Raw genomic sequence first — 26,851 nt, forward strand, 5'->3', positions numbered from 1 at the left:
CTGAGGTTGTTGATGTTTCTCCCAGAAATCTTGATTCCAGCTTGTGATTCATCCAGCCTGGCATTTCACATGATGTACTCTGTATATAAGCTAAATAAGCAGGGTGATAGTATACAGCCTTGAGGTACTCCTTTCCCAATTTGAAACCAGTCCATTGGCCTGGGGACCCAGCGGCAGGGGGCGTGTTCCGGAGAGCCCCCCTGCAGTCCCTGCCGGGCTCTGATGACCACAGCAGCCTGGATGAACCGGGGGCGCCAAGCAACCGCGCAGCCCTTGCTGGGCTTGGGGCGCAGAGGGCGGTGCCGCGAGCTCGCAAGGCGCCAGGGGGCAGCAGAGGACACGGCGGCGCAGGGCATGCGGGAGCCGAGCGACCGGCACGGAGGTCCGGGTAGCACTGCCACCTTGCTTGATGGCTCTCAACAGATGGCTCTGCTCCCATCTGCTGACTTGACTTTGGCTCCTCTTCCTATGCCCCACAGTGGTCCGGCGCGAGTTCAGTTGGACCTACTCCATTCCCACAGTCCTCTGCTCAGCCATCCTAAGTAGGATCGGGTTCGGGCCGCCCCGCCCCGGGGCGTTGTCGCCCAGACCTTCTCCCCATGGTCCTCTGCGTGCCCTTCAGGCCTCCTCGTCCGTTGCGGTGTCTCCGAAACCTTCTTCCCAGGGTCCTCTGCGCGGCCGTTGAAGCTCCTTTATGCGTGTTGAGGTCACCCCCACTGTACCGGTTTCTGCCAGACCTTCTTCCCAGGATCCTCTGCGCGGCCGTGCCTATCGCCTTTCGGCGCGTTCAGGCCCTCCGCCCACGTGGTCTCGCCTTGACCTCAGGGTCCTCTGAGTATCGCGCCTAGTGCCCTTCCGCGCTTTCGGACCGCCTCCGCTGGTGTGGTCTCGCCCAAGCTTCTTCCCAGAGTCCTCTGCGCGGCCGTGTCTAGGGCCCTTCCTCCCTCGCGGTCTCGCCCAGACCTTCTTCCCAGGGTTCTCCAAGTGGCCGTGCCCCAGGGAGTTTCTGCGCGTTCAGTCTGGACAGACCTCTGTCAGCTCTGCGCTGCTGAGGCGCGTAAGTGGAGTCGCGGCCGGGTGGGAGCTCGCCTCGCGGGTCTCGGCTTAGCGGTCCCGCGTCCAGCGGTGTGTGATAAGCCGTGAGGGCGCCGGGCCGGGCGAGCGGGCGGGCAGCCAGGGCCGGGGCCGCGGGGTCAGTGATGCCCGGGGCGGGGACCGAGGGCGGATCAGCCGACGGGCCCCAGGCGGCAAGCGGCTGCGGCCCGGAAGGCGTTGGGGTTTCGGCGGAGTTTGACAGGTCAGCGCGTAGTCAGCCCTTGTGGCGCTTTCAAACAACCGAGCCGGAATCCACACACGGTGGAATCCCTCTGTCTGAAGAGACCGGCTGCGTGGCTTCGGCGCGTTCGCCGGGCCGGGCCGCGGTCGCCGCTGGTGCGGAGCCTGGGGGTCGCCCAGAGCCCCGCGAGCTAGTTAGCGGACGCGGCTCACCTGGTCCGGCCCGGGTCGGCGCTCTTCGGTGCGCGGCCGCTGGGCGGCGTTTCGTCTAGGGGGGACCTTGCTTTTTCTCCGTTAACTGATGGGCGTTTGGGCTTTTGCGCTTTCTGGTCTCCCAGCCCGTTTAAGGTCTGTTCCTCCCGGGGACTCACAGACCGAGGCACAAACTTCTGAAATCTAAATTCTCCCCCAACCTGGAGCTCCGGGCCCGGGTCAGGCGTTTGGGCGGCCTCGGGTCTGGTTGTTTCGGGAAGGTTTGTACAGTTTTCTGTTCTCAGTACAGCACTCCTGGACCCTTGGCGGTCACGAGCAGAGCAGCCTTCGTGTGCGGGGCTCGCTGGAGACGCCGCCAGGCCGGCCGTCCAGTGTTGGGCACCGGGTGGGCTGGACACGAGCGGACGGATGATGTAGCAGAGCCGGGGGGCGGGGGAGCTCATCTCCGAGCAGACCTAGCGCGTCTTCCGTGTTTTGTGTGTTCACGGACCGGTCCCCGAACAGAACCAGCCCTCAGGGCGCCTGGCCGGTGTGCTGGGTGACCCTCGCGCTGTCCCTGCCGAAGTCCGGCAGGCCGCACCTCTGCCAGCTTGTTTCAGACTGTAAACTAGCGGCCTCGTCCTTCAGGCCACAGTTTACGCTTTTTATTCGTGACTCCACTGTTTCTTTAGCACATCTTTTAAAAATTGGAAGATTCTTTAAATTCTGTAATTCTTTACAATTTTCCAGTTTCGCTCGCACGACATCGTGCGCATAAGGTTGTGTGACAACCCTCGTTTTCCCACTACCCCTGCCCTGCCCCTCCATCCTTCCCTCCCGCACTGGCACCACCGCTGAGCTCACTAGTGAGTCCGCTTCTCTTTTGTTGACTAGTTTGTTGTGTTGTTTCAGTTCCACCTGTGAGTGACATCACACGGTGTTCATCGTTCTCACTCTGACTTACTTCACTTAGTATAACGCCCTCCCAAGTCCATCCCTGTCTAGAAGGTCCTCCAAACTTGTTGATGCAGAAAGGCAGGCGTCTTTCCGATGAGCTTTGTTCAGGTGTGAGTTAGGTGCTGTCCACTGTGAGTTCAGTGTTAAGGAACCAACACTGTGTCTTATATAGGCTGCCTTTAATTGAAACATGCAAAGCAAGGCTTTGTACTGACTGGTTGATGGAAATGAAGCAACTGGAGGCTCGCACTGGCGGATACCTAACCGTGCTTCTGCAGGAGCAGTGGCTGGGTCTTGGGTCAGTCAGTGCTCAGATTACCTGTGGAACAGATCACCACCAACAGTGAGAGTGGACTCTGTGATCAGTTTAATTACTCAGAAAGCTCTGTGGGGATATTTATTCAATTTCTGTGGCTTCTAACATTTTTCCACTCCTGGTATTCATTTTTAATAAAGCCCTGGCAGTTTTGAAGTGGAGAAGAGCTAAAATAAAGCTACCATTCTCTTTATTCTACAAGTTGGGTAGGGACTGTGCTAAGTCCTAGAGATCCAGTCAGTAGTTAGTATACGGCCCCTGTGTTCTCAGCAGTAGCGTGGATTATAGTGTTACCTGTGCTGCGTGCAGTCGTGTTTGACTCTTTGTGGCCCGCCAGGCCGTCTGTCCATGGGATTCTCCAGACAGGGATACTGGAGTGGGGTGCTATTTCCTCCTCCAGGGGATCTTGCTAACCCAGGGATGGAACCCATGTGTCTTGAGTCTCCTGCATTGGCAGGCCAGTTCTTTATCGCTGAGCTACCTTGGAAACCCATGTGCTGTGATGTCTGTCTAAATGCTGTGGGAATTTAGGATTCATTCTGTTCAGAGTGTAGTGAGGTGTGTCAGGTTTCAAGGAAGAGAGGACATTTTGATATCTTTTTTCTTCTTAAATAATGGTTTTTCTACTCTTGCTAAATTTAAGAAAAGTTTTACAAACATGCGAGCAGCATGTACATAAGTGAAAATAAAATAAAGAATTTTGGTATCTAGTCTTGTTGGTCTTTATCCTCATAGTCAGCACTTCACTGATTACTGAGCTTGGTCAGCTGTGCCTCAGTGACGCACATACAGAATCCATCATGCTTGTCATCTGTGGCTGTCACTTAGGTTGAGCCTCTGTCGTTTCCTCTGCTGACTGTTGTAATGTAGACTCCAACTGTGCTCTCCTGCAGTTATTCACTGATGACAAGGAATGTTTCCAGGTGAAAATATTGTATAATTCTCAACTTAGAATTTCCACTGTTCCCCCATGTTTACAAACTAAAGTTTTAAGCTTTGAAAAGTGGCTCATTCATCATAACACTACCGGAATGGTGTATGTGACAGGAGGTCCATCTGCTCACCATTCAAAAGCCAATAAACAGGCCAGGTTGCTGGAAAGGAAAGTTTGCTTTGTTTCAGATGCTGGCAACTGAGGGGGAGTGTGGTGGACATCTGTCCAAAGACTGACTCTGCACCCTCTGTCCCCACAAGCAAGGGATGAGAGCTTTTATAGCTAGAGCTGGAGGGGGAGCGGTGCGGGCTACATGCAGAAACAGCACAGTCATCTCTTAGTCATCTTCAGATTGGTCCTCACTGGTCTTCCTAGCATCATCTTGGTGGTTTTAGGCACAATTAATCTTCAGTTCTGGGGTGCACTTCTTCCCATTTCTTTGCAGTTAGTTCTCAGAATTGTGGCAGCTTAAGTCCTGGGTTCAGTCTGGCCATAAAGTAGTTATGGCCATCAAGTAGTTAACTTCTCCACCTGTTGTTTTAGTATCTGTAAGACAGCTCATAGGATACGGTTCAAGGTATTACCTATAGTCCTTGAGAAAAAACTAAAGGTCCTTGACTACGCTTCATGACTACGTTATTATTTAGTCTCCTTCAACTCTTTTCCTTTGTTTCCACATTTTTCACTTTTCTGATTAAACTCATTCTTTGGAATTTTCCACAGACAAAAAGCAAGCAGAGGACATGGGTGGGGGGCAATCCCCCAACCCCTTTAAGCATTAAACTTAAAGCCAGCAGTCCTACACATCATGAGTAGTTATACCCTGTGACAACGTTCAGTTCAGTCACTCAGTCGTGTCCGACTCTTTGTGACCCCTTGGACTGCAGCTCGCCAGGATTCCCTGTCCATCACCAACTCCTGGAGTTTACTCAAACTCATGTCCATTGAGTCCGTGACACCATCCAACCATCTTATCCTCTGTCGTCCCCTTCTCCTCCCACCTTCAATCTTTCCCAGCATCAAGGTCTTTTCAAATGAGTCAGTTCTTTGCCTCAGGTGGACAAAGTATTGGAGTTTCAGCTTCTACATCAGTCCTTCCAATGAATATTCAGGACTGATTTCCTTTAGGATGGACTGGTTGGATCTCCTTGCAGTCCAAGGGACTCTCAAGGGTCTTCTCCAACACCACAGCTCAAAAGCATCCATTCTTTGGTGCTCAGCTTTCTTTATAGTCCAACTCTCACATCCATACGTGACTACTGGAAAAACCATAGCTTTGACTAGACAGACCTTTGTTGGCAAAGTAATGTCTCTCCTTTTTAATAAGCTGTCTTGGTTGGTCATAACTTTTCTTCCAAGGAGCAGGCAGCTTTTAATTTCATGGCTGTGGTCACCATCTGCAGTGATTTTGTGACAACATTACTAGACAGTTTTTCCATCCTGAACATTAGTGTCGAAAGTATCATTAGAAACAAAGCAATTACTTTCTATTGAGTGTCTGTTAACCAAAATCAGATCAATATTCCAGGAGAACTTTGCTTTTTTAACAGAGGGGAAGAAAAGGAAAGTTAAGTCTTGTATTTAGTTTACTGTTAATAGCAAAATTTATATACCTAATTATATTTAGTCTAATCTTAATCTTACAACATAAATTTTTTTCAAAAAATTTTTCAATAAACCTTTTATCATTTTTTGGATTTGAATAAATTTGTCCTATATTTTCCCCATTGAGAAACAGCTGTAGGACAAAATTATTACCATCATTTTTTTCAATAAAAATATTTTTGTATGCCTTTTTTTTGCCAACAACACGTTGTCTTACTTGTTTTTACCTACCGAATGCTTTCCTTATTATTTTTACACATCACAGTTTTTAACCCTGGAAACCATAACAAAACCAAGAAACAGGTAATTGAAATGTTATACCAGCATTTTCTGATTGGCAAATGTAGGAACATACTCCATAACCTCAAAAAACATACACTTTTAATAGCATAATTTTTTTAATAGTACATATATGTTTAATAAACCCAAACATCTTTAGTTTTCCTCTTGGTTTTATAAGAAGACAAAAGTAGGTAAATTTAGATTTGTTTGATTTGTAAGCACTTTTATTTTTTTAAACCAATTAAGTAGAGCTTCTTTACAAATTAACCTCAGCAATATCATCCAAAGACAAAAACACATACTGAGACATGCAAACATCCAAACAGAGATCTCACTGTTTTATCTTTTTACATTTTATGAATTAGGCATTGCAGTTAATCTTACCAGTTTATGGATAATAGAATAGCCAAATTTACATACTCAATTTTATTTTATTATTATTATTTTTTTTACATACTCAATTTTAAAAGGTTTTTTCCTTTTTTTTTTCTTGGCTTGTAGTTTCACAGTTAATCCAAGGCTGGAGTTCCAAGCAACATGGACTATGTTTGTATTTCAGGGACATGATAAGTGTTAATCTCAAATTTTCCCCTAGGCTTATTTTTGTTTCCTCAGGGTCTGAAAAAAAGCATTTTATCAAGCCAGCTTTTCCTAACTGTATATGTAAAGAGAACTGGCTTTTTTTGAATTTTAAGAGTTCCATTTTAACCTCTCTTCTCTGGAGTCTAAAGAATTCTGTTGCCATACATGGTCCAAAAAAAAAATCATCTTTCTTTAGTCATAATTTTCCAGCTAAAATTTTTCTTAATGAATTGAACCTGAATTTCCATTTTACATAAGGCAACAAGAATACCAGTCACACAGATGGAATACACGCTCACACACCAATTGACAGATCTGTCATAAACCCTCTTCAAGGGTGACCAGTACGGAGTCACAAACAAACACTTCCCCAGAACGTCAAGAACACCCACGTAGCACTGTGCGTGTTAGTTGCTCAGTCGTGTCCAACTCTGCAGCCCCATGGACCGTAGTCCACCAGACTCCTCTGTCCATGGGATTCTCCAGGCAAGAAATACTGGAGTGGGTTGCCATTTTCTTCTCCAGAGGATCTTCCCGACCCAGGGATCGAACCCAGGTCTCCTGCATTGCAGGCAGATGCTTTTCCGTCTGAGTTACTAGCACTCACAAATGGGAAGTTTGCCTGTGTGCACACCGGTGGACTTCCCTGGTCTTAGGGCTCATCATCTTGTCCCAAATGTAAGTTTTTATTCCACCAAGGAAAAGTGTACATTGGCAGCCAGTGCTGAGCAGAGGGAGGATCCTCAAAGCAAAAGGTTTTGGCAGCTGCTGAATATCCCCCAAATGCCCTACTTGGGCTCACTCACCACGGACAGGTGGATACAGCGTCATGGCCACAGCTCTCCTCTGGAAGACCCAGGAGAGCCCGGTGCCGTGAAAGCACAGGAGCCAGCCCCGAATTTGCACCAAAATCTGTTACTGAAAGGGTGTGGAAGGTGGGGTTCGGCTGCTCATCACTCAAAAGGTCAGTAAACAGGCCAGGTTTGGTGGAAAGCTTGCTTTATTTCAGATGCGGGCAACTGTGCCGGGCAGTGGAGGACATCTGTCTGAAGGCCATCCCCCCTGCCCCCGGCACACAAGCAGGGGGTGAGAGCTTTTATAGACAGAGTTGTTGGGGGGTCTACATGTAGAAACAGCACAGTCCGCTCTGACAGTCATCTTCAGTCGGTCATCAGTGGTCTGACCAGCACCATCTTGACTGTTTTGGGTACAATTCCAGGATCCACTTGTTCCCATTTCTTTGCGGTCAGTTCTCAGGATTGTGGCAGCGCATGTCCTGAGTACAGTCTGGTCATCATGTAGGTAACTTCTCTACCCGGTGTTTTAGTATCTGTAAGACAGCTTGTAGGATATGGCTCAGAATAATATCTATAGCCCTTGAAAAAGAACTATAAAGCTCTTTGTGCTTAAGGACTACATTATTATTATTTAGTTTCCTTTTACTGTTTTCCTTTGTTTCCTCATTTTTCACTTTTCTGATTAAACTTAGTTTTTGATTAAAGTTTTCCATAGACAAAAGTCAGGCAGAGGACATGGTGGGGAGCAAGGACCATAGGGCCCTGCTCTGTTTCAATAATGCCCTGTCTTGTCTTTAATAAAGATGAGAAGAAGTCAGACAAGAGAGTGGGCTCAGTCACTCAGTCGTGTCTGACTCTTTGTGACTCCATGCACTGTAGCCTGCCAGGCTTCTCTGTCCATGGGATTTCGCAGGCAGGAATACTGGAGTGGGTTGTAATTTCCTTCCTCCGAGATCTTTCCGGCCCAGGGATCGAACCTGAGTCTCCTGCGTCTCCTGCATTGGTAGGTGGAGTCTTCACCACTGAGCCACGTGGGAAGCCCAGACAAAAGAGAAAGCCATCCTTATGTGGCATGTCTCCTTCCCACCTTCCTTCTGCCCTCCACCACTAATTAGAAGTGCTTTTAGGTGAGAAGGAAATAGATAAGAATAAAGGCATTGGGGGCAATCTTACTTATCTTCTCAGTTCAGTCACTCAGTCTGACTCTTTGCGACCCCCCAGACTGCAGCACGCCAGGCTTCCCTGTCTATCACCAGCTCCTGGAGCTTGCTCAAACTCATGTCCATCAAGTCAGTGATGCCATCCAACCATCCAGTGCTCTGTTGTCCCCTTCTCTTCCTGCCTTCAATTTTCCCCAGTATCAGGGTCTTTTCCACTGAGTCAGTTCTTCACATCAGGTGGCCAAAGTATTGGAGTTTCAGCTTCAGCATCAGTCCTTCCAATGAATATTCAAGATTGATTTCCTTTAGGATTGACTGATTTGATCTCCTTGCAGTCCAAGGGACTCTCAAGGGTCTTCTCCAACACCACAGTTCAAAAGCATCAATTCTTCGGCACTCAGTTTTCTTTATAGTCCAACTCTCACATCCATACATGACTACTAGAAAAATCATAGCTTTGACTAGACAGACCTTTGTTGGCAAAGTAATGTCTCTCCTTTTTAATATGCTGTCTAGGTTGGTCATAGCTTTTCTTCCAAGGAGCAAACATCTTTTAATTTCATGGTTGCAGTCACCATCTGCAGTGATGTTGGAGCCCAAGAAAATAAAGTCTTGTCACTGTTTCCATTGTTTCCCCATCTGTCTGCCATGTAGTGATGGGACCCAATGCTATGATCTTTGTTTTTTGAATGTTGAGTTCTAAGCCAGCTTTTTCACTCTCCTCTCTCACTTTCATCAAGAGGCTCTTAGTTCCTCTTTGCTTTCTGACATAAGGGTGGTGTCATTTGCATATCTGAGGTTGTTGATATTTCTCCTGGCAATCTTGATTCCAGCTTGTGCGTCATCCAGCCTGGCATTTCTCATGATGTACTCTGCATATACGTTAAATAAGGAGAGTGACAGTATACAGCCTCGATGTACTCTTTTTCTTCTTAATATCACTTGAGTTCATCAATTTCTTGCTTACAACCACTGTACCTAGTTCAGGCTCTTACCTACCAGCCCCCAGAGCCTTTTTTTTTTTTTGTCATATGTTTTTATTTCTTTGGGAAAATACCTATCAGAAGACAATTCTTGGGTCATGTGGAAAATTCATGTTTAATTTCTAAAGAAGTTATCAGATTTGTTTGCAAAATTATAAAACCACAAAGCGTCTAGAAGAAAACATTAAAAAAATAGCTTCATAATCTGGAATGGTGCAAAGGTTAGACTCAGAAAGCAACAACCTCTTAAAAAAAGAATAGTTTGGATAACATCGAAAGTGAAAACTTCTCATTTAAGGTAACTCTACAAATGAACAGGCTCTGACACCTGTTTGACAAAGCACTGATGTCCAGGGTTTGTAAAGAACCACTGGGGTTCAAGGGCTGGAACCAGTCCTTTGTCGCTGCTGCTCTGCCGCCTGGGATGCTTGGCTTCATCTTCAAGCCGTTCTTCTTCCGTGAAGAGTACCCTGTGTTTACAGCCGTCAGCGGTGCATGAGCGTTCTGGCTGCTTCACATCCTTGCTAACTTTTGGTGTTGTCAGCCTTTATTTTTAGCCATTCTAGTGGGTGGAAAGTGGTGTGTCATCATGGTTGGTTTTAATTTTAGTCCTCGATTCCGAACAATGCTGAGCACTTTCTCCCGTGTTTATTGACATTTTATATCTTCCTTTGTGAAGTGCCTGCACAAATCTTTTGCCCATTTAAAACTGGGTTAATTGTCTTTTTATTTTTGAGTTGTAGGGGTTCTTTATATGTCCTTTTTATATCCTGGATATCAGTCTTTGCAGTTGCCCATTCATTTTCTTAAGAGTTGTTTTGATAAGTAGAGTTTTACATTTTGATGTAGTCATATTTGTCTTTTTTTTTCCTTTAATAATTATGGGTTTCTAGGTCATAAGTAAGAAATCTTGGCTACCTCCAGGTTGTGAAGATATACTTCTGTATTTTCCTGTAGAAGTTTTAGTTTTAGCTTTTATGTCTAGGCTAAAATCCATCTCCAGTTTTTTGTGAATGATGTAAAAATTATTTTGTGAAAAATATTAAATGTTCTTCCCGTACAGATCTCCAGTTGTTCCAGCGTCACGTGTTGAAAATGCCATTGTGCTGCACTGGAGCCTCTGTTGGGATTCAGGTGGCAGCTGATTTCTGGACCCTTCTTCTGCTCCAGTGTTTCGTCCTCACCGCTGCTTTTTGCTGTTTTGTTTTGTGTTTCACATTGTTAGCTGCTCTTGACTGTGCTGGTCTTCGCTGCTGCCCCGCCTGTCTCTAGTTGTGAGTGGGGCTCTCTGTTTCGGTGCGCAGGCTTCTCGCTGTGGTAGCTTCTCTTGTTGGGGAGCACAGGCTAGCGCATGTGGACTTCAGTAGTTGGGGCTCCCAGGCTCTGCAGCACAGGCTCAATAGTTGGGGGCCACAGGCTTAGTTACTGTATGGCATGTGGGATCTTCCCAGATCAGGGATCAAACCCGTGTCTCCTGTATTGGCAGGCAGATTCTTTACCACTGAGCTAATAGGGAAGCTCCCCACCATCCCCACAGTGTTTTAATTATAGTAAGTCTTAAAGTCATGCAGTGTAGGTCAGCAACTTCTTTGGTTTTCAAATTTGATTTGGTTAGTTTAGATCCTTTGCATTTTGTTTGAATCATCATCCTAGCAGTTTCCGCAAAAAAGTCTGGTAGGATCATGATTATGCTGTTATTGCCACATCATTTAATAGGGTACATTTTTGAGAGTGGTCTTATTAATCTTCCCTTTTGCAGATGAGAAAATTGGGGCCCAGAGAGGTTAAGGAAGTGTCCTGTTTAAGTCCTTGGAGCTCAGTCCTGATACACGTTGGACTCTGACCCTCATATTTTGCTTTACCACTGGGGATGGTTGCTGACCTGCAGGCCACAGCTGCCACCCCTTCTGTAGTTACGTTTTTGTTTCTTTCTTTTTGGTTTTCATTGTTTTTTTAAATTTTTATATTAGAGCATAGTTGATTTACAATATTGTGTTAGTTTTAGGTGGACAGCAAAGAGATTCAGTTATACATATACATGTATTTGTTCTTTTTCAAATTCTGTACCATTTAGGTTATTACCGAATTTTGAGTAACATTCCCTGTGCTGTACAGTAACTGGTCCTTGTTGGTTTTCTGTTTTAATAGATACCTATCAGTGTAGCAGCGAGTACATGTCACTCCCAATCTATCCCTTTCCTCTACCCTTCCACCCCAACCATATGTTTGTTCTAAAAGTCTGTGATGTGAATCTGTTTCTGTTTTGTAAAGAAGTTCATTTGTGTAATAAAGTTTTATTGGGACACAACCACACTCATTCATTTGCATATTGTTAGTGGCTTTTTGGGAGAAGGCAGTGGCACCCCGCTCCAGTACTCTTGCCTGGAAAATCCCATGGACGGAGGAACCTGGTGCGCTGCAGCCCATGGGGTTGCTAAGAGTCAGGCACAACTGAGCCACTTCACTTTCACTTTTCACTTTCATGCATTGGAGAAGGAAATGGCAACCCACTCCAGTGTTCTTGCCTGGAGAATCCCAGGGACGGGAGAGCCTGTGGGCTGCCGTCTATGGGGTCGCACAGAGTCGGACATGACTGAAGTGACTTAGCAGCAGCAGCAGCAGTGGCTTTTTGTTCACTCACTAAGTCATGTCCGACTCTGCAACCCCATCCTCTGCAGCGCACCATTCCCTGTCCTTCATCTCCCGGAGCTTGCTCAGACTCATGTCCATTGAGTCAATGATGCCATCCAACCATCTCATCCTCTGTCATCCCCTTCTCCTCCTGCCTTCAATCTTTCCCAGCATCAGGGTCTTTTCCAATGAGTCAGCTCTTCACATCAAGTGTCCAAAGTACTGTAGCTTCAGCATCAGGCCTTCCAATGAATATTCAGGACTGATTTCCTTCCTGACTGGTTGGATCTTCTTGCAGTCCAAGGGACTCTCAAAGGTCGTCTCCAGTGCCACAGTTCGAAAGCATCAGTTCTTCATTGCTCAGCCTTCTTTATGATTCAATTCTCACATCCATATATGACTACTGGAAAAACCATAGCTCTGATTATATGGACCTTTGTTGGCAAAGTGATGCCTCTCCTTTTTAATATGCTGTCTAGGTTTTCATAGCTTTCCTTCCAAGGAGCAAGCGTCTTTTAACTTCATGGCTGCAGTCACTGTCCTAGTGATTTTGGAGCCCAGGAAAATCAAATCTGTCACTGTTTCCACTGTTGCCCCATCTGTTTGCCATGAAGTGATGGGACTGGATGCCATGATTTGTTTTTTGAATGTTGAGTGTTTTTTTTTTTAATAGCTTTATTGACGTTCACCCATACAATTCACCCACTTTAAGTATATAATTCAATAGCTTTTATATTTGCACACTTGTGAACTATCACCATCATCGGTTTTAGAACATTTTCATCACCCTGAAAAGTAACCCTGTGTCCAATAGCAGTTACTCCCCGTTTGCCCTGTTGTGCCTCCTGCCCCAGCTTATGGCAGCACTGATCATTTTTTTATAGTGGTTTAGTTGCTAAGTTATGTCTGACTCTTGCGACCCCAGGGACTGTAGCTCACCAGGCTCCTCTGTCCATGGAAAGTTTCCAGGCAAGAATACTGGAGTAGGTTGCCATTTCCTTCTCCAGGGAATGTTGAGTTTTAAGTCAGCTTTTTCACTCTCCTCTTTCACCTTCATCAAGAAGCTCTTTAGTTCCTCTTCACTTTCTGCCATTAGAGTGGTATCATCTCCATATCTGAGGTTGTTGATATTTGTCCCAGGAATCTTGATTCCAGCTTGTGAGTCATCCAGCCCAGCATTTCACCTGATGTACTCTGCATATAAGTTAAATAAGCAGGGTGACAATACACAGCCTTGATGTACTCCTTTCCCAAATTTTGAACCAGTATGTTGTTCCATGTCCGGTTCTAACTGTTGTTTCTTGACTTGAGGTTTCTCAGGAGGCAGGTAAGGTGATCAGGTATCCCCATCTCTTGAAGAATTTTCCACAGTTTGTTGTGGTCCACATAGTAAAGGCTTTAGTGTAGTCAATGAAGCAGAAGTAGATGTTTTTCTGGAATTTCCTTGCTTTTTCTATGATCCAGTGGATGTTAGCAATTTGATCTCTGGTTCCTCTGCATTTTCTAAATCCAGCTTGTACATGTGGAAGTTCTCGGTTTGCATATTGTTGAAGCCTAGCTTGGAGAATTTTGAGCATTACCTTGCTAGCTTGTGAAATGAGTGCAGTTGTGCAGTAGTTTGAACATTCTTTGGCACCGCCTTTCTTTGGGATTGGAATGAAAACTGACCTTTTCCAGTCCTGTGGCCACTGCCAAGTTTTCCAAGTTTGTTGGCATATTGAGTGCAGCACTTTCACAGCATTATCTTTTAGGATTTGAAATAGCTCAACTAGAATTCCATCACCTCCATTAGCTTTGTTCACAGTTATGCTTCCTGAGGCTCACTTGACTTCGCACTCCAGGATGTCTGGCTCTAGGTGAGTGATCACACCATCATGGTTATCTGGGTCATTAAGACACTTTTTATACAGTTTTTCTGTGTCTCCTTGCCACCTCTTCTCAATCTCTTCTGCTTCTATTAGATCCTTGCAGTTTCTGTCCTTTATTGTGCCCATCTTTGCATGAAATGTTCCCTTGGAATCTCTAATTTTCTTGGAGAGATTTCTAGTCTTTCCCATTGTACTGTTTTCCTCTGTAGAGGAAATACCCTGCTTCATTTTGTACTCCAAAGCCAAACTTGCCTGTTACTCCAGGTATCTCTTCACTTCCTACTTTACATTCCAGTCCCCTGTGATGAAAAGGGCATCTTCTTTTTGGTGTTAGTTCTAGAAGGTCTTGTAGGTCTTCATAGAACTGTTCAACTTCAGCTTCTTTGGCATTAGTGGTTCGGACATAGACCTGGATTACTGTGATGTTGAGTTGTTTTGCCTTGGAAACAAACCAAAATCATTCTGTCGCTTTTGAGATTGCACCCAGGTACTGCATTTCGGACTCTGGTTGACACTGAGGGCTACTCCATTTCTTCTAAGGGATTCTTGCTGATGGTCAGCTGAATTAAATTCTCCCATTCTCGTCCATGTTAGTTCACTAATTCCTAAAATGTCGATGTTCACTCTTAGCATCTCGTTTGACCACATCCAGTTTACCTTGATTTAAGGACCTAACATTCCAGGTTCCCATGCAATCTTGTTCTTTACCGCATCAGATTTTACTTTCATCACCAGACACATCCACAACTGGGCGTCCTTTCCATTTTGGCTCAATGTCTTCATTCTTTCTGGAGCTTTGTCTTTGCTCTTCCCAGTAGCATATTGGACACTACTGACTTGGGAAGCTCAACTTTCAGTTTCATATCTTTTTGCCATTGCATAGTGTTCATGGAGTTCTCAAGGCAAGAATACTGGAGTGGTTTGCCATTCCCTTCTCCTGCGGACCACGTTTTGTCAGAACTCTCCACCATGACCCAACAAGGGCTGCTGTCATGCTGCAGTGTCAAAGTGAAGCAGTGACAGAGACTGTAGAACCTGTCACACCTAACACGTTTACTCCTGACCCTTTATGGAAAAAGTTTGCTGACCCCTGCTTTTTAAATTTTTGTTTAAGTAATACATGTATGTATTTGAAAAGGAAATAACACTGAAATTTTTATCTTTAAAAAGACGAGCCTTGCTGCACTGTTGTTCACACCGGCACCACTCCTCAGGGATGCTTCATCCTTTTAAGTGTCTTCTCTGGCATTTATCGTTACATTCTGATAATATTCTCACTGCACTGTTTTTTAACAATTTTAGACACTAATTATTGACTAGGCCACTCTTTTTAGTGCAAGATTATAAATAAATTTATCATTTCTTAGCTGAAAGGTAACGTTTTATGATCATTTAGTTTTCTGCATTTTCATAATGTACATAAAGAAATTAACAAGCATTCAGCAATAGTTACCGTTTATTTAATACTTCATATGTGCCAGGCACCTTCTAAGGCAGATTTTAAAAACTGAAGTGTAGTGGATTTAGTGTTGTGTGAATTACTGCTGTACTGCACGGTGATTCACTGATACACATATATACACTTTTAAAGTATCCTTTTCCTTATGGTTTATCATAGGGTGTTGGACATAGTTCCCTGTGCCGTACAGTAGGGCCTGTTGTTATCCAGTCTGTGGAAAATCTTACACCTGCTAACGCCAGCCTCCCACTCTCCGCCCCACCCCCGCCTTGGCAACTACCTGTCAGTTCTCTCTGTTCCTGATTCTGTTTCATAGATAGGTTCGTTTGTGTCTTAAGTTCCACACGTGAGTGATACCATATGGTGTTTGTCTTTCTCTTTCTGACTTCACTTAAGTATGATCATCTCTAGTTGCATTGATGCAGTTTTATGCAGTTTCACACTGATCTTTACAGAACTCCTAGAAAGTGTAGGCACTATTGTTATCTCCATCTTCCAGATGATGAAATGTCACTGGAGAGCTTATGTGAGACTTCTCTTGGTCAAGACCTCATGGGTGATGGAGCCAGAAGTCAGCATTCGGAATGTGAGCTCTTAAACACTGTGCTGTAATGCCATGTGTGGAATCATATACTACTTGATGGTCACAGATTTGTGGCTCTGTAGGTAATCTGAGGATTTATACGCAGAGATTCATGCACAGGTCCGCTGAGGCCCCACTTGGAATCTGCTGGGTGTGCGGCAGGGCGGGGCCTCAGGTAGCAGGGGGGCCTCCCGAGGTAAGGCTGTGCACTGCCAGCCTGCGCACTAGCGTGGGCTCCATCTGACACACTGGCTCTCAGCCTGGAGCTGATGTCAGAATCGCTGGGTGGGCTGGCTTCTGAGTCAGTTGGTCTAGGGTGCGGCCTGAGCAAGGTCCCAGGAGATAAAGAAGCTGCGGGGACCATGGGTGCTCAGCGCTGTGTTCTTTGTGGACACGGGGTCTTCTGTGCCACACGACTCTTCCATGGCATCATGGTCCATGACAGTTCAGCTGCTGTGGCTTATGTTTCCTCTTTGACCCCACAGAGGTCAGGGTCACGATGCTCATATAGTTGGTGATCGTAAGCTGGTTATTGGCTCTTCTCTAGCGTGCTTTTGTAGTTTTGATTTTTTCTATTGCAAACATTGTAATTATAACATATACCACATTCTTACTGCAAAAATCACCTTTAGTAGCAGCGCCACGCTGGCAGAACTCAGCAGAAAGGTAGAAGCAGCCCCTGAGGGGTTCAGAGGCCTATTCAGCGACAGCCAGGCACTGAGGAGCTGCGCCCCTGGCCTGTGTTTAAGGCCCGTGGAGAAAGTGACTTCATCTGATTGTAGCAGAGACTTGCTTTTCACCATTAGCCTTCTTTCAGACCTCTGTTTTGCTCTTCTGTTTATTTAGAGTCAACCTAAACCAGCATGTCCGGGACTGAGGAAGCAGTCCTTGGAGGCCATGACAGCCGGCCTGCCGGTGGCAGCCCCGTGTTATGCTTCGGTCAGGTGAGTGTGTCCTCCTCCCTGGAAGGTATGAGGTAAGTGAAAACCAAGACGGTCTGGGGAAGCAGTGTGTACAGCACCATTATATACATGTAAGCTGTTATTTTCATCTAGAGACTTCATTTGGGCATCTCTGTTGAGCTCTGAGAGTGTATTGGAGCTTCAGCAGTGCTGGGGGCTACATTTAGATGTAAATTGTTTTTGAATAGGTTGCATTTTCATATGCTGTAACATTCCAAGTGGAGCAGACTCTGTGTGAAAAGTCTCAGTGTTTGCTGTCACTCCTGTCCCCATGGCACTTGGATCTCTCTTTTTGGAGGCATCCAAAGTTTCTGGGGTTTATGGAGATACTCTTTGCATATAAGGGGGATTCTTGCTTTGTCCACCCACATTCTGTCTGTCTTAGCAGAGATCTGTGTGTATCGTTCCACTTGAATGGGGCCAGGGGCGAACTACCAAGGCGTCGAAAATCTCATCACAGAGCGGTGCAGTTCTCCGTGTGCAGGACGGGAAACGGTTGAATTGGAGGGCACACGGAAGCAAGGCTTCCCGCCCTGTTTTCTCCTCTTTCACGTCTACATAAAGGTCATGAGAGATTCTGAGACGGGAAGTCTTAGTCTCTTGGTTGTGGTTGGAGAGAGTTGTGGTAACATGGTAGTCACGTCTGAGGCAGTGGTTCTCCCAATGTGGTCCAGTGACCCTGGGGTCCATAGGACCTTCCAGAGCCTGTGAAATCAAAGTTATTTTCATAATACTACTAAAGTACTCTGCCTTTTTCACCCTCATTCTTTCATGAGTGAGGGTGGAGTTTTCCAGAGACTGCATAGCATGTGCCGATGTCATTGCTCTGCTAGTTACTGGAATGTGTGCCTGTGAAGTTTTAATTCCTTGTATTGATAGACAACCCACATGAACAGCAGCTCATGGGACCCTCAGTACGTCTGAGCGTAGGATTGGCAGAAATGCCAGTCGTTTCCCCTTTCTGGTTCCAGTACCAGTACACAGTGGAAGAACACCAGGCTATCCAGAAGGCCCTGAGGCAAAGGCTGGGCCCAGAGTACATCAGTAGCCGCGTGGCTGGAGGAGGCCAGAAGGTAGGCAAATTTTCTGCCTGAAAAGTGGGGGCCCGTGATGCTGACTGTTGGACGGGGAGGAATTTTAACAAGGTGTTTTGTCTTCTTTATTTTTCCCAGGTGTGTTACATCGAGGGTCACAGGGTCATTAATCTGGCCAATGAAATGTTTGGCTACAACGGCTGGGCGCACTCCATCACACAGCAGAACGTGGGTGAGCGCGCCCTCCTGGCATTGCCGCCTCCCGCCGGACGCGCCGCGGGTGAGGGCCGGGGGGGCGTGCTCCGTCCCGGCAGGAGGAGCACGGGTGAGGCAGGTCAGCACGCCCTCACCTGGCTGTCTTTCCCACCCTAGATTTTGTTGACCTTAACAATGGCAAGTTCTACGTGGGCGTCTGTGCGTTTGTGCGAGTCCAGCTGAAGGTGAGGGTGACGGAGGAGACGTGCGGCGGGAGAGAGAGCGGGCGCGGAGGCTCTGGGCCAGAGTGGGCTGTGCATTCACTCGGCCTTACTCAGGCGCCCGAGAGAATTTTGAGGAGCTTGTTCTCCTGCACATTTTTAAGTGACTATGTTCACCACATAGACAAACAGTTGCAAGGGTGCATTTTTTGGCATATTGTAAAATTCTACATTCTAAAATAAATCTGCTACATCTTTTTAAAATGTACCAATGGATTCTATATATTAATACCATAGAAGATGACATACTGTCATCTATTTTTAAAAATATGTATACAAGCTACTTTTTATTTGAGCAAGTTACTCTTTAGTCATCAGAAATTTAACATTGTTTCTTCTTGAATACATATTTCCATCCCATTTCTCCACCGGCTTTTTTTTTAAATAATGCAAAGTGATGCTTTGTTTATTTTTGGCTGCATTGGGTCTTCATTGCTTTGCAAGGGCTTTTCTCTGGTTGCGGTGAGCAGGGCTACTCTGGGTTACAGCACCTGGGCTTCTCACCGCAGTGGCTTCTCTCGTGAAGCACAGGCTCAGCAGTGGGGCTGTGGGCTCAGGCTCTGGCTCGGGCGAGCAGGTTAGTTGCTCCATGGCACATGGCATCTTCCGGGACCAGGAATCAAACCCGTGTCCCCTGCATTGGCAGGCGGATTCTTACCCACCACACCACCAGGGAAGTCCCCTACTGGCTTATATTATATGATTGAACATCTTTTATTAATAACTATTATACTTCTCTGCCTGTGTATGTTTGTGTATGTGTAAAAATTTGGAGGGGGGAGTAAATTTCCAGTGATCTTAAGGCTCTCTATTAAAACATTTCTTCTGGATTGAGTTACTATTAATATTACAGGTGTTATTAACACACAGTAGAGTCAATTGTGTTTATTTTGAAGAGACAGCAAAACTACATCATAATATAAAATTTTATGGAAAATGCATTTCTTGACAAGATGGATGAAGCGTTTTTTTCTATTGTTAATATATCTATAGTTAATATTACTTATTCCTAAACATTTAGAATTAATTCTGCTCTGACTTATTTTTGTAAATAGTACTGAAAACCTTGGGCTTCCCGGGTGGCGCAGTGGTAAAGAAACCCGCCCGCAATGCAGGAGATGCAAGAGACACAGGTTCGATCCCTGGGTCGGGAGGATCTCATGGAGAAGGAAATGGCAACCCACTCCAGTATCCTTGCCTGGGAAGTCCCAGGGACAGAGGAGCCTGGTGGGCTATGGTCCATGGGGTCACAAAGAGTTGGACATGACTGAGCGCACACACACACAAATTGAAATCCTTATTCACATTCGCTGGGACTGGAAAGAGTTTCATTATAGTGCTATTCATTTCTTGGACTGTTTCTGAGTTATATTTCAGAATCCCAGTGTTATCATCAGAAGTTATATTCGGCTGTCAGCTGACAATTTGATCAGGCCTACCTTTGCTTTTGGTGGAAGCCGAGAAGCATATTCCACCTGACTTGTGAGAGGGTTTGCTAGCCAGTCATTAGAATCAGTTATATATAACATTTCAAATTTTCCTTTTTCTTGGTATCCCCAAGGTTTTTCTTTTTTTAACTTTTTCATATTGGAGTATAGTTGACCAATAATGTTGTCAATTTCAGGTGTAGAGCAGAGGGGACTCAGTTATACATGCATCGTTCTTTTTCCAATTGCTGCCCCATTTAGGTTATTACAGAATGTTGTGCTGAGCTCCCTGTGCTGTACAGTATGGCCTTGTTGGTTATTTTAAGTACAGCAGTGTGTATATGTCTATCCCACTCTCTGTCCGTCCCCACAGGCTTTCCTCCTGTGCGGTAGTGCACCTTAGTAAGACCTGGGCTGGCTTAGACACGTGCCTTCTTATGTAAAGAGGGAGAGAGAGAGAACTGTCTTGACACTGAGCCCTGGCACCTGTGGGTCCAGATCTAGTCCAGGAGGCGGCCCCGGCAGGACTGTCGCCCAGTCTGAGCGTGGCTGCTTGATGACGAGAGCTGTGAGGGATGGGCTCTAACCCCTCACGGTGGGGCCTGAACACCTTTTCTGCCCCCAGGATGGCTCGTATCATGAAGATGTGGGCTACGGTGTCAGCGAGGGCCTCAAGTCAAAAGCCTTGTCCTTGGAAAAGGCCAGGAAGGAGGCAGTAACAGATGGGCTGAAGCGGGCGCTGAGGTAGGCAGGCGCCGGCTGCTTTCAGACCTGTCCCCGGCCCCGCCCCCGCCTCACCCTTAGCCCCAGACGGCTCGTTTCCTGCTGTCTTTCCCTTCTGCATCCTTACTCCAAGGCCCTCTTTGGGGAGTACGAGGTAGGAGCCTGTTCTGTGCTGGACTTTGCCTTCCCCACCCCTGCCCTCCACATGAGCCCACAGGTTGCTTCCTCGTTGTCTGTAACGCACCTGCATAGTTCTTTGTTATGTGTGTGCAACACAATTAACTTAGTTACACAGAGCAGGATTTTAATCTTTTTGGGGGTTAAAGATGCCTTTGAGAATTGAATTACCAGAAAAAAATACAGATAAAACTTGCTTTAAAAATTCGCAGTGCCACAGCCTGTAGGGGATCTGAGCTTCTCACTATAGAAGTCTAGTCGTGAAGGTTGTGCCCTGAGCGTGTGTGCTTATGCACTGGGGGTCGCAGCGGTCCCTGGGAAGGGATCTTAGCCCTGGAGCTTGTGTTCCACAGCGGGAAGGACCAGCCGGCTTTGTGAACGACTGACTCACACCCTGTGCTCTGGGGGCAGGGACGTGCGACTGTCCTGCTCACTGCTGTGTTCTCAACCCGCTTCCACTCTGTTTTACCCTTAGAAGTTTTGGGAATGCACTTGGAAACTGTATTCTGGACAAAGACTATCTGAGGTCACTGAACAAGCTTCCACGCCAGGTACGTTGGAAGTGGGGATGGTGACTGATCCCCTCGTGTCTGAGTATGTGGTGATGGAAAGGGATGTGTCGGCCGGCTCTGTAGAGGGTCGGGAACGTGCACTTCCGCTGTCTTGAGCTAGCAGGAACCAGTGGGCTCGTTTACCACCGAGGACGATGAAGCAGAGTCCACGGTGGAGAGGAGTGTGCTTGGCAGAGCTCTGAGATGGGAGCACAGGGCCCTCCCAGCCCATTGCCATTTCTTCCAGACACCCAGAGCCTCACCGGCCCAGCCCTCCCTCTTCCGCAGCTCTGCGCCTGGAGGGGCTGGATTCCCATTTGTGTGGGTGCATGTCACGTGACCGCACTTGCCTTTGGAGAGAGGGGTCTGGAGTCCAGTGTGACCTGGGCTGGCCGGGCGCGGGAACGGCCCTGTGGCCTGCTGAGTGTGTCTGTGGTTCCTCGGGCCCCTGCAGAGCTGCCACCTGCCTGGCAGCCTCCCTCTGCTGTACTTCCGGGTCTTTTTCTTGTGCTGCCCCTCATAGAGGTGTGTGTCAACTGGCAGAACTTCGTTTCTTTCTTTCCTTTTTTAAAATCTTTTTAATCTATTATTGGACTCAGTTTGCTATTAATAATATTGTTTAGGACTTCTGTATCTTTTTCATGAGGGATATTGTAGTTTTGTTTTGTAGTCATAGTAAGAAACAAACAGGAGCCCCCAGTGGTGCGGCGGTAAAGAATCCGCCCACCAGCGCAGGAGGGCCCTGGAGAAACGGACGGCAGCCCGTTGCACTGCTGCCCTGCGCCAGGCCGCTGCCGGCCAGTGCCCGAGCAGCCCACCTCCGCTGCTGTGACTCTGCTTTGGTCTCACGGTGGCCTGAGTGTTGGCACCTCTTAGCTGGTCACTGCAGCTCCTACAGGGGAGTTCCGTCTGTTTACGGATACCTTGGTGTCACTGGGAGGGAGGGCCTGGAGCCTCCTAGGCAGCCATTTTGTTGACATGACTGTATTTTTTCACTTTTTTTAAAATGAAGTACAATATATACACAGCTGTGAAAGTCATAATGGTACAGCCTGGTGAATTTTTGGAAGTGAACACAGCTGTCTCCACCTCAGATTAGGGAAACCGGACATAACAATTCTCTAGAAATCTTCTGCTCCCCCCACTCCATGCACTGTTTTTTTTTAAACTTTTGGCCGTGCTGTAGCTTCGTTGCTGTGTCAGTACCCGTGCTTTTTGTGCACAGGCTTCTCACTGTGGTAGCTTCTCTTGTGGAGCACAGGCTCAGCATGTGGGGTCTTCCTGGACCAGGGATTGAACCCGGGTCCCCTGCATTGCAATAGTTCATAGTTTACTGAACCACCAGGGAAGGCTGACTTTCTTTTTAAAGCAACTTTTTTTTTTCAGTCTTTTAGTCAGGTTTATTCCTGCTTTTAAACTTTATATAAATGGAATTGTATGGTGTGTGCTTTATAAAAAGTGTTAAAAAGTACAACATAGCTATGTAGACAATGGGCACGTGATAAATGTTCAGCTGGATGAATTTTAAGGCACACACACCCACGTAGCCAGCACGCGAGTCAGGTCGAGTATCACCGCTTCCCGGAGTCTCCGGGTGCTCCCCCCGCCCCCATCACTGCTGAGGAGACCACGCTCACCACGGGCTAGTTCTGATTGTTCTTTGCTTTTGGGACTCACATTATGAACTGTTCTGTGTCTGGCTGTCATTCCACGTGTGTGATTCATTTGTGTTGAATGTAGTGGCATCTTCTGTGACATGAGTCCACACTTGGTTTTCCCATTCTGACTTAATAGACGCTGGAGATTTTCGTAGCTTTTGGTTGAATAGGGCTGCTGTTAGCATTCTTGAGCATGCCTCGGTGTGCACACACGCATTTACTGTGGAAATTATTAGCGAAGCTCAGAGGGCTGGGCATATGCTTGGTTTTAGTAGGTTCTACTTCCAGTTGTCCAGTATGGCACATAGCAAGTATGTGAGTTCCAATTATTCTGTATATTCAACAGCATTTAGCTTTGTCTTAAAATTTTTTTCAGTGCTCATTTTCAATTTTTTTTTGTGGTGGTAAAATATACATAAAATTTACCTTCTCAGACATTTTAAGGGTGCAGTTCAGTTGTACAAAACACTTTGCTAACTGTAAAGTGTTAGCATTTTACAGTCTGTAACTGTCTGTAACTCTTTGCTGTTACAAAACAAGTTCTACCCACTGCACGGTGACCCCAGCTCCCTCTCCACACAGCCCGGCACCATCTGCCTTGTCTCTGCTTCTTGCTACCCTTGGTGCCTCTTGTCAGTGGAGTCATCTTTGTTCCTGGCCTGTTTCAATGAGCATACCATCCTCAAGTTTCCTAGCGTAAGCTCATTTCCCCTAAAGTTTCCTTTTTTTTGGCAGCAGCATGTGGGGGCTCAGTTCCCTGACCAGGGATTGAACCTGGGCCTTTGGCATGAAAGCCTGGAACCAGGGAACTCCCTGCAGAAGCTCATTTCTTTTTGACTGACTGACTTCCCAATGTAGATAAGAAATTTCACAGTGTAATTTTAATTTTTAGGTTATCTTTACCCAAACGTAGTCGTCTCAACCTGATACTCCGCTATTCTGTGAGCCTCGCATTACTGAGTGAGGCTTTGCTTGTGGAGCACAGGCTCTGGGTTTCTGTAGTGTGACTGATGATGCATGATCATTTCCATAGGAAAGTGTGTCAGGCACAGTTGCCAAGTAAAGATTGAAGTTAGATTTTACAGAGCATTTTGCCCTACATAAAAACTGAAGTGAAAACTCTGTTAACACAAAATGGCACAGGTGGAAAATGCAACTGTTTTACTCCACATAGAGTTGAAGTTACTTGCACTTGTGGATCCTCTGTCTCAGCTTCTCAGGACCTCGAAGGAATGAGGGCAGCGAACTGTGGAATGCGTTCAAGGAAGGGGCAAGAGCAACTGAAGGAAATTATTCTCTCTCCTTATTAGCCGCCTCTTGAAGTGGATTTAAGTAACGCAAAGAGACAAGATTTTGAACCATCTGTTGAACAAGCCAGATATAGCAGCTGCCAACAGAATGCGACTCTGGAACCCCCTAAAGCCCAGGAGGTGACCTCACCTTGCAGACTGAGCCACTCAGCTGGCCCCCACGCTATGACACAGGGGGACAAGGAGAGCAGCTCCAGGTATGGCCGCCTGCCGTCTCTGCTCCTCCCCCCACTTGCACCTTCTCAGCAGCACGTGGGTCCCTGAGCCCCCTTGGGAACTGTGTGCTGTTGACCAGGTAACTCGGAACCCTCCCCTACACCTCACTGGTCTCCTGTTGCAGAAGCCTGGCCCCTGGTACCGCAGAGAGCGAAGCCACGCTCCAGCGGAAGCTCCGGCAGAAGCAGCTGCAGCAGCAGTTCCGCGAACAGATGGAGAGACAGCAGCGGGCCGCCACCTCTGCTCTGCCCGCCGGAAGGACCGACCAGGGTGAGAGGCTGGGGGCACCTCTGCCTGGAGCAGCAGGTTCGGTCCAGACCAGGGCTCGGCACACATGGGGCCAGGGCTTTCAAGCGCCGGGTCCTGCCCCATGTTTTCCCGTGGGTGAAGAAAACAGCCACTGACGTCTCCAGAGCCGGACCTCTCCGGTGCCAGAGCTGCTTCGGGCCTCAGTTACTCTGGCCACACAGACATGAGCTCCTTGTGAGGCAGAAAGTTGGGTGTGCAGGTGATGGGGCTTCTGGCAGTTCTTTCTCCATGAGCTCGCGTTTTTTTCCGAGTCCAGATTCACTGGGAGTAGTAGTTTTGAAGTCTTTTCCAGAGACTATAAACAAAGACAAAATGGATTTTTCCCAGCTTCTCCTTAAAAATTATTAAGGTTCTGAGGCCTTGGTTTCTGTTTAGTTCTTTAAAACTCCCCTCAGCACTGGCCAGCTGAGATTAATGAAGGGAAAAGCCCACAATGGATTGTGCTGGGGCTGTTCTTAGTAAGAATTATTCTGGTCTCTAGCTTCCAACCCAGACTTTTCAGTTTTTTCTCTAGGTTGATGAGAAGAATATGGTGTTTTCAGCCCTAGTCTATACAGATGAGTAGGTGGGACTGGACGCAGGGCCCCGAGCTCAATGCTGGCTCTGCGGGGTGTAACCAGGCAGCTCTGCACGCACCCCTGAGGCTGCCCAGCCCCCCGATGACGGGAGCTCAGCCTGCCCCTCTCTCTGCAGTGCAGCCGCCACCGGTGCCTGCTGCCAAGCCCAGCCTCCCCAGGACTCACTCACCTCCAGAGCCACTCACCCAGAGAGACCTGCTCCCAGGTAAGCGGAGCCAGAGGCGTGACCTAAGGCCCAGTCAGTACACACGCCAGGTGCCTGTGAGTCACTGGTCGTCACACACACACCTCAGAAGAGGCACAGGGATCTTCACTTCTGTTGGTTCTGCACCAAGGGATGCGAGTGGCCCGATGCTGGGTCGACTGCTCGCGCATGTGCAGCTCCTCTGCTGCACCTTGGAGAGGCCTGGTGTCCTTCCACAGGACGGGGCCCTCACCACACAGAACCTTCTCGTGACCTGCTCTTTTCTCTTGTCTGTTACATTTTCCCTTGCAGACAGTCTTGAAATGTGGGACATGGCTTTGGATGCAGAGGACAGCGTGCTCAGGCCCTTGTTGAAACCAGAACCACCGCAGACCCCTGCCATCTCGGTCCTAAAGAACCACATGGAGACCCAGAACAGGATCCCACCAAGCCTTTGCCACCAGAATCCACAGGCACAGTCTGGACCCTGGCACCTCCAAACTCCCAGCCTTAACCAACACACCACAGGTAGCCGAGTGTTCTAGGAGCAAACACCAAGCGGAGCCTGGGTGTGTGTGATTCACTGAGTCAAAAGCAGAATGACATTCCATTTTAAGAAGTCTGGTGGACTCCTGTCAGAGGGGCAGCAGTTTAAGAACGTGGAGGACTACTAGTTTAAAAGCCAAAAGTTCCCCTGGGGTCCCGACCTGAGGGCTAACTCTTCAGCTGTATTTAACAGCTGTGGTTAAACGCAGACCCATCACGATTTCTCCTGTAGCTTGGTCTCGTGTTAAAGGAGGGATCTGTCCTAACAGTTTTCATTCTTGGGCTTTTGTGGTTTAAAGTAGGTCCAGTAGGACTGTTAGCTAATGACTTCTGGATTGCATCAGCTGTTAGTTTACTCCTGATTTTAAAGTCACTGCAGCTGTCTGAACAGTTTCCTTCTCCACAGGCGACTGTGATTCCTCTAGGAAGAATCACGACATGAAGAAAAGGAAACTGGATCCACCTTAACCACAGCTCAGGTCACCTCCTAAACTCTGTCCTGATGGGACTTCATTTTGGTCATGAAATGACTGCTCCTGCCTGAGGAGTGCGCTGTGCTTCAGGGCTCCACCTGCTTCATCCTGAACTCTGCCTGAGGACTCAGCACCTGCTCACATCAACTCGGGCATCACATCAAGCTCTGTAGAGACTCGGTGCCTTTTCTTGGGCTCCTCACTCTTTATTCCTAAGCTATTATGTTAATGCAGACAGAAATCACCTCGGCCTGTGGTACATCCCTGAGTGACTGCTGACCTGTTGCCGTGGGGCCCCCCGTTTCCTAACGCTGTCACGCAAGATTGCAGTCTTCATCACTATTGTTCATTGGCTCATGAAACTACTTCCCTTTTCTCCTAAGACCAGAGAAAAGGCATTTTTAAGAAAGCAAAATTAAATCCTACCCTGTAACAATATAACAGGCATGCCTCTTCTTATTGCACTTCACATTGTTTTTAAAAAACAAACAGGTTTTGGCCACCCCGTGTGGAGCATTTTAAAGATTTTTAAGATACAATGCTAGTGCACATTTCAACTACAGTGTCATGTGAACAGTATTCATATGTATCAGAAAACCAAAA

At 47.0% G+C, this 26,851-nt stretch overlaps 1 protein-coding gene across 11 annotated transcripts; it reads left to right on the forward strand.

Moving 5' to 3' along the window:
* The first annotated feature begins 835 nt into the window (after positions 1-835).
* RAD52 (RAD52 homolog, DNA repair protein) lies at positions 836-26,689 on the forward strand. 11 transcript variants are annotated; one of them, XM_070371724.1, is made up of 12 exons: positions 838-1,057; positions 16,471-16,568; positions 17,558-17,659; positions 17,759-17,900; positions 17,993-18,060; positions 20,149-20,267; positions 20,899-20,974; positions 23,943-24,139; positions 24,283-24,428; positions 25,161-25,250; positions 25,542-25,757; positions 26,182-26,689. In XM_070371724.1, the coding sequence occupies exons 2-12, from the start codon at positions 16,488-16,490 to the stop codon at positions 26,241-26,243; spliced, it is 1,299 nt and encodes a 432-aa protein (XP_070227825.1). In that variant the 5' UTR covers positions 838-1,057; positions 16,471-16,487; the 3' UTR covers positions 26,244-26,689. The 11 variants fall into 11 exon arrangements, with proteins under 11 accessions (XP_070227832.1, XP_070227825.1, XP_070227829.1 ...); XM_070371726.1 differs by having other exon boundaries at positions 842-1,057; positions 16,975-17,659; XM_070371722.1 differs by having other exon boundaries at positions 842-1,057; positions 17,466-17,659.
* The last annotated feature ends 162 nt before the right edge of the window (positions 26,690-26,851 follow it).

Source organism: Bos mutus, chromosome 5 (assembly GCF_027580195.1).
Source record: "Bos mutus isolate GX-2022 chromosome 5, NWIPB_WYAK_1.1, whole genome shotgun sequence".
Taxonomy (NCBI): Eukaryota; Metazoa; Chordata; class Mammalia; order Artiodactyla; family Bovidae; genus Bos; species Bos mutus.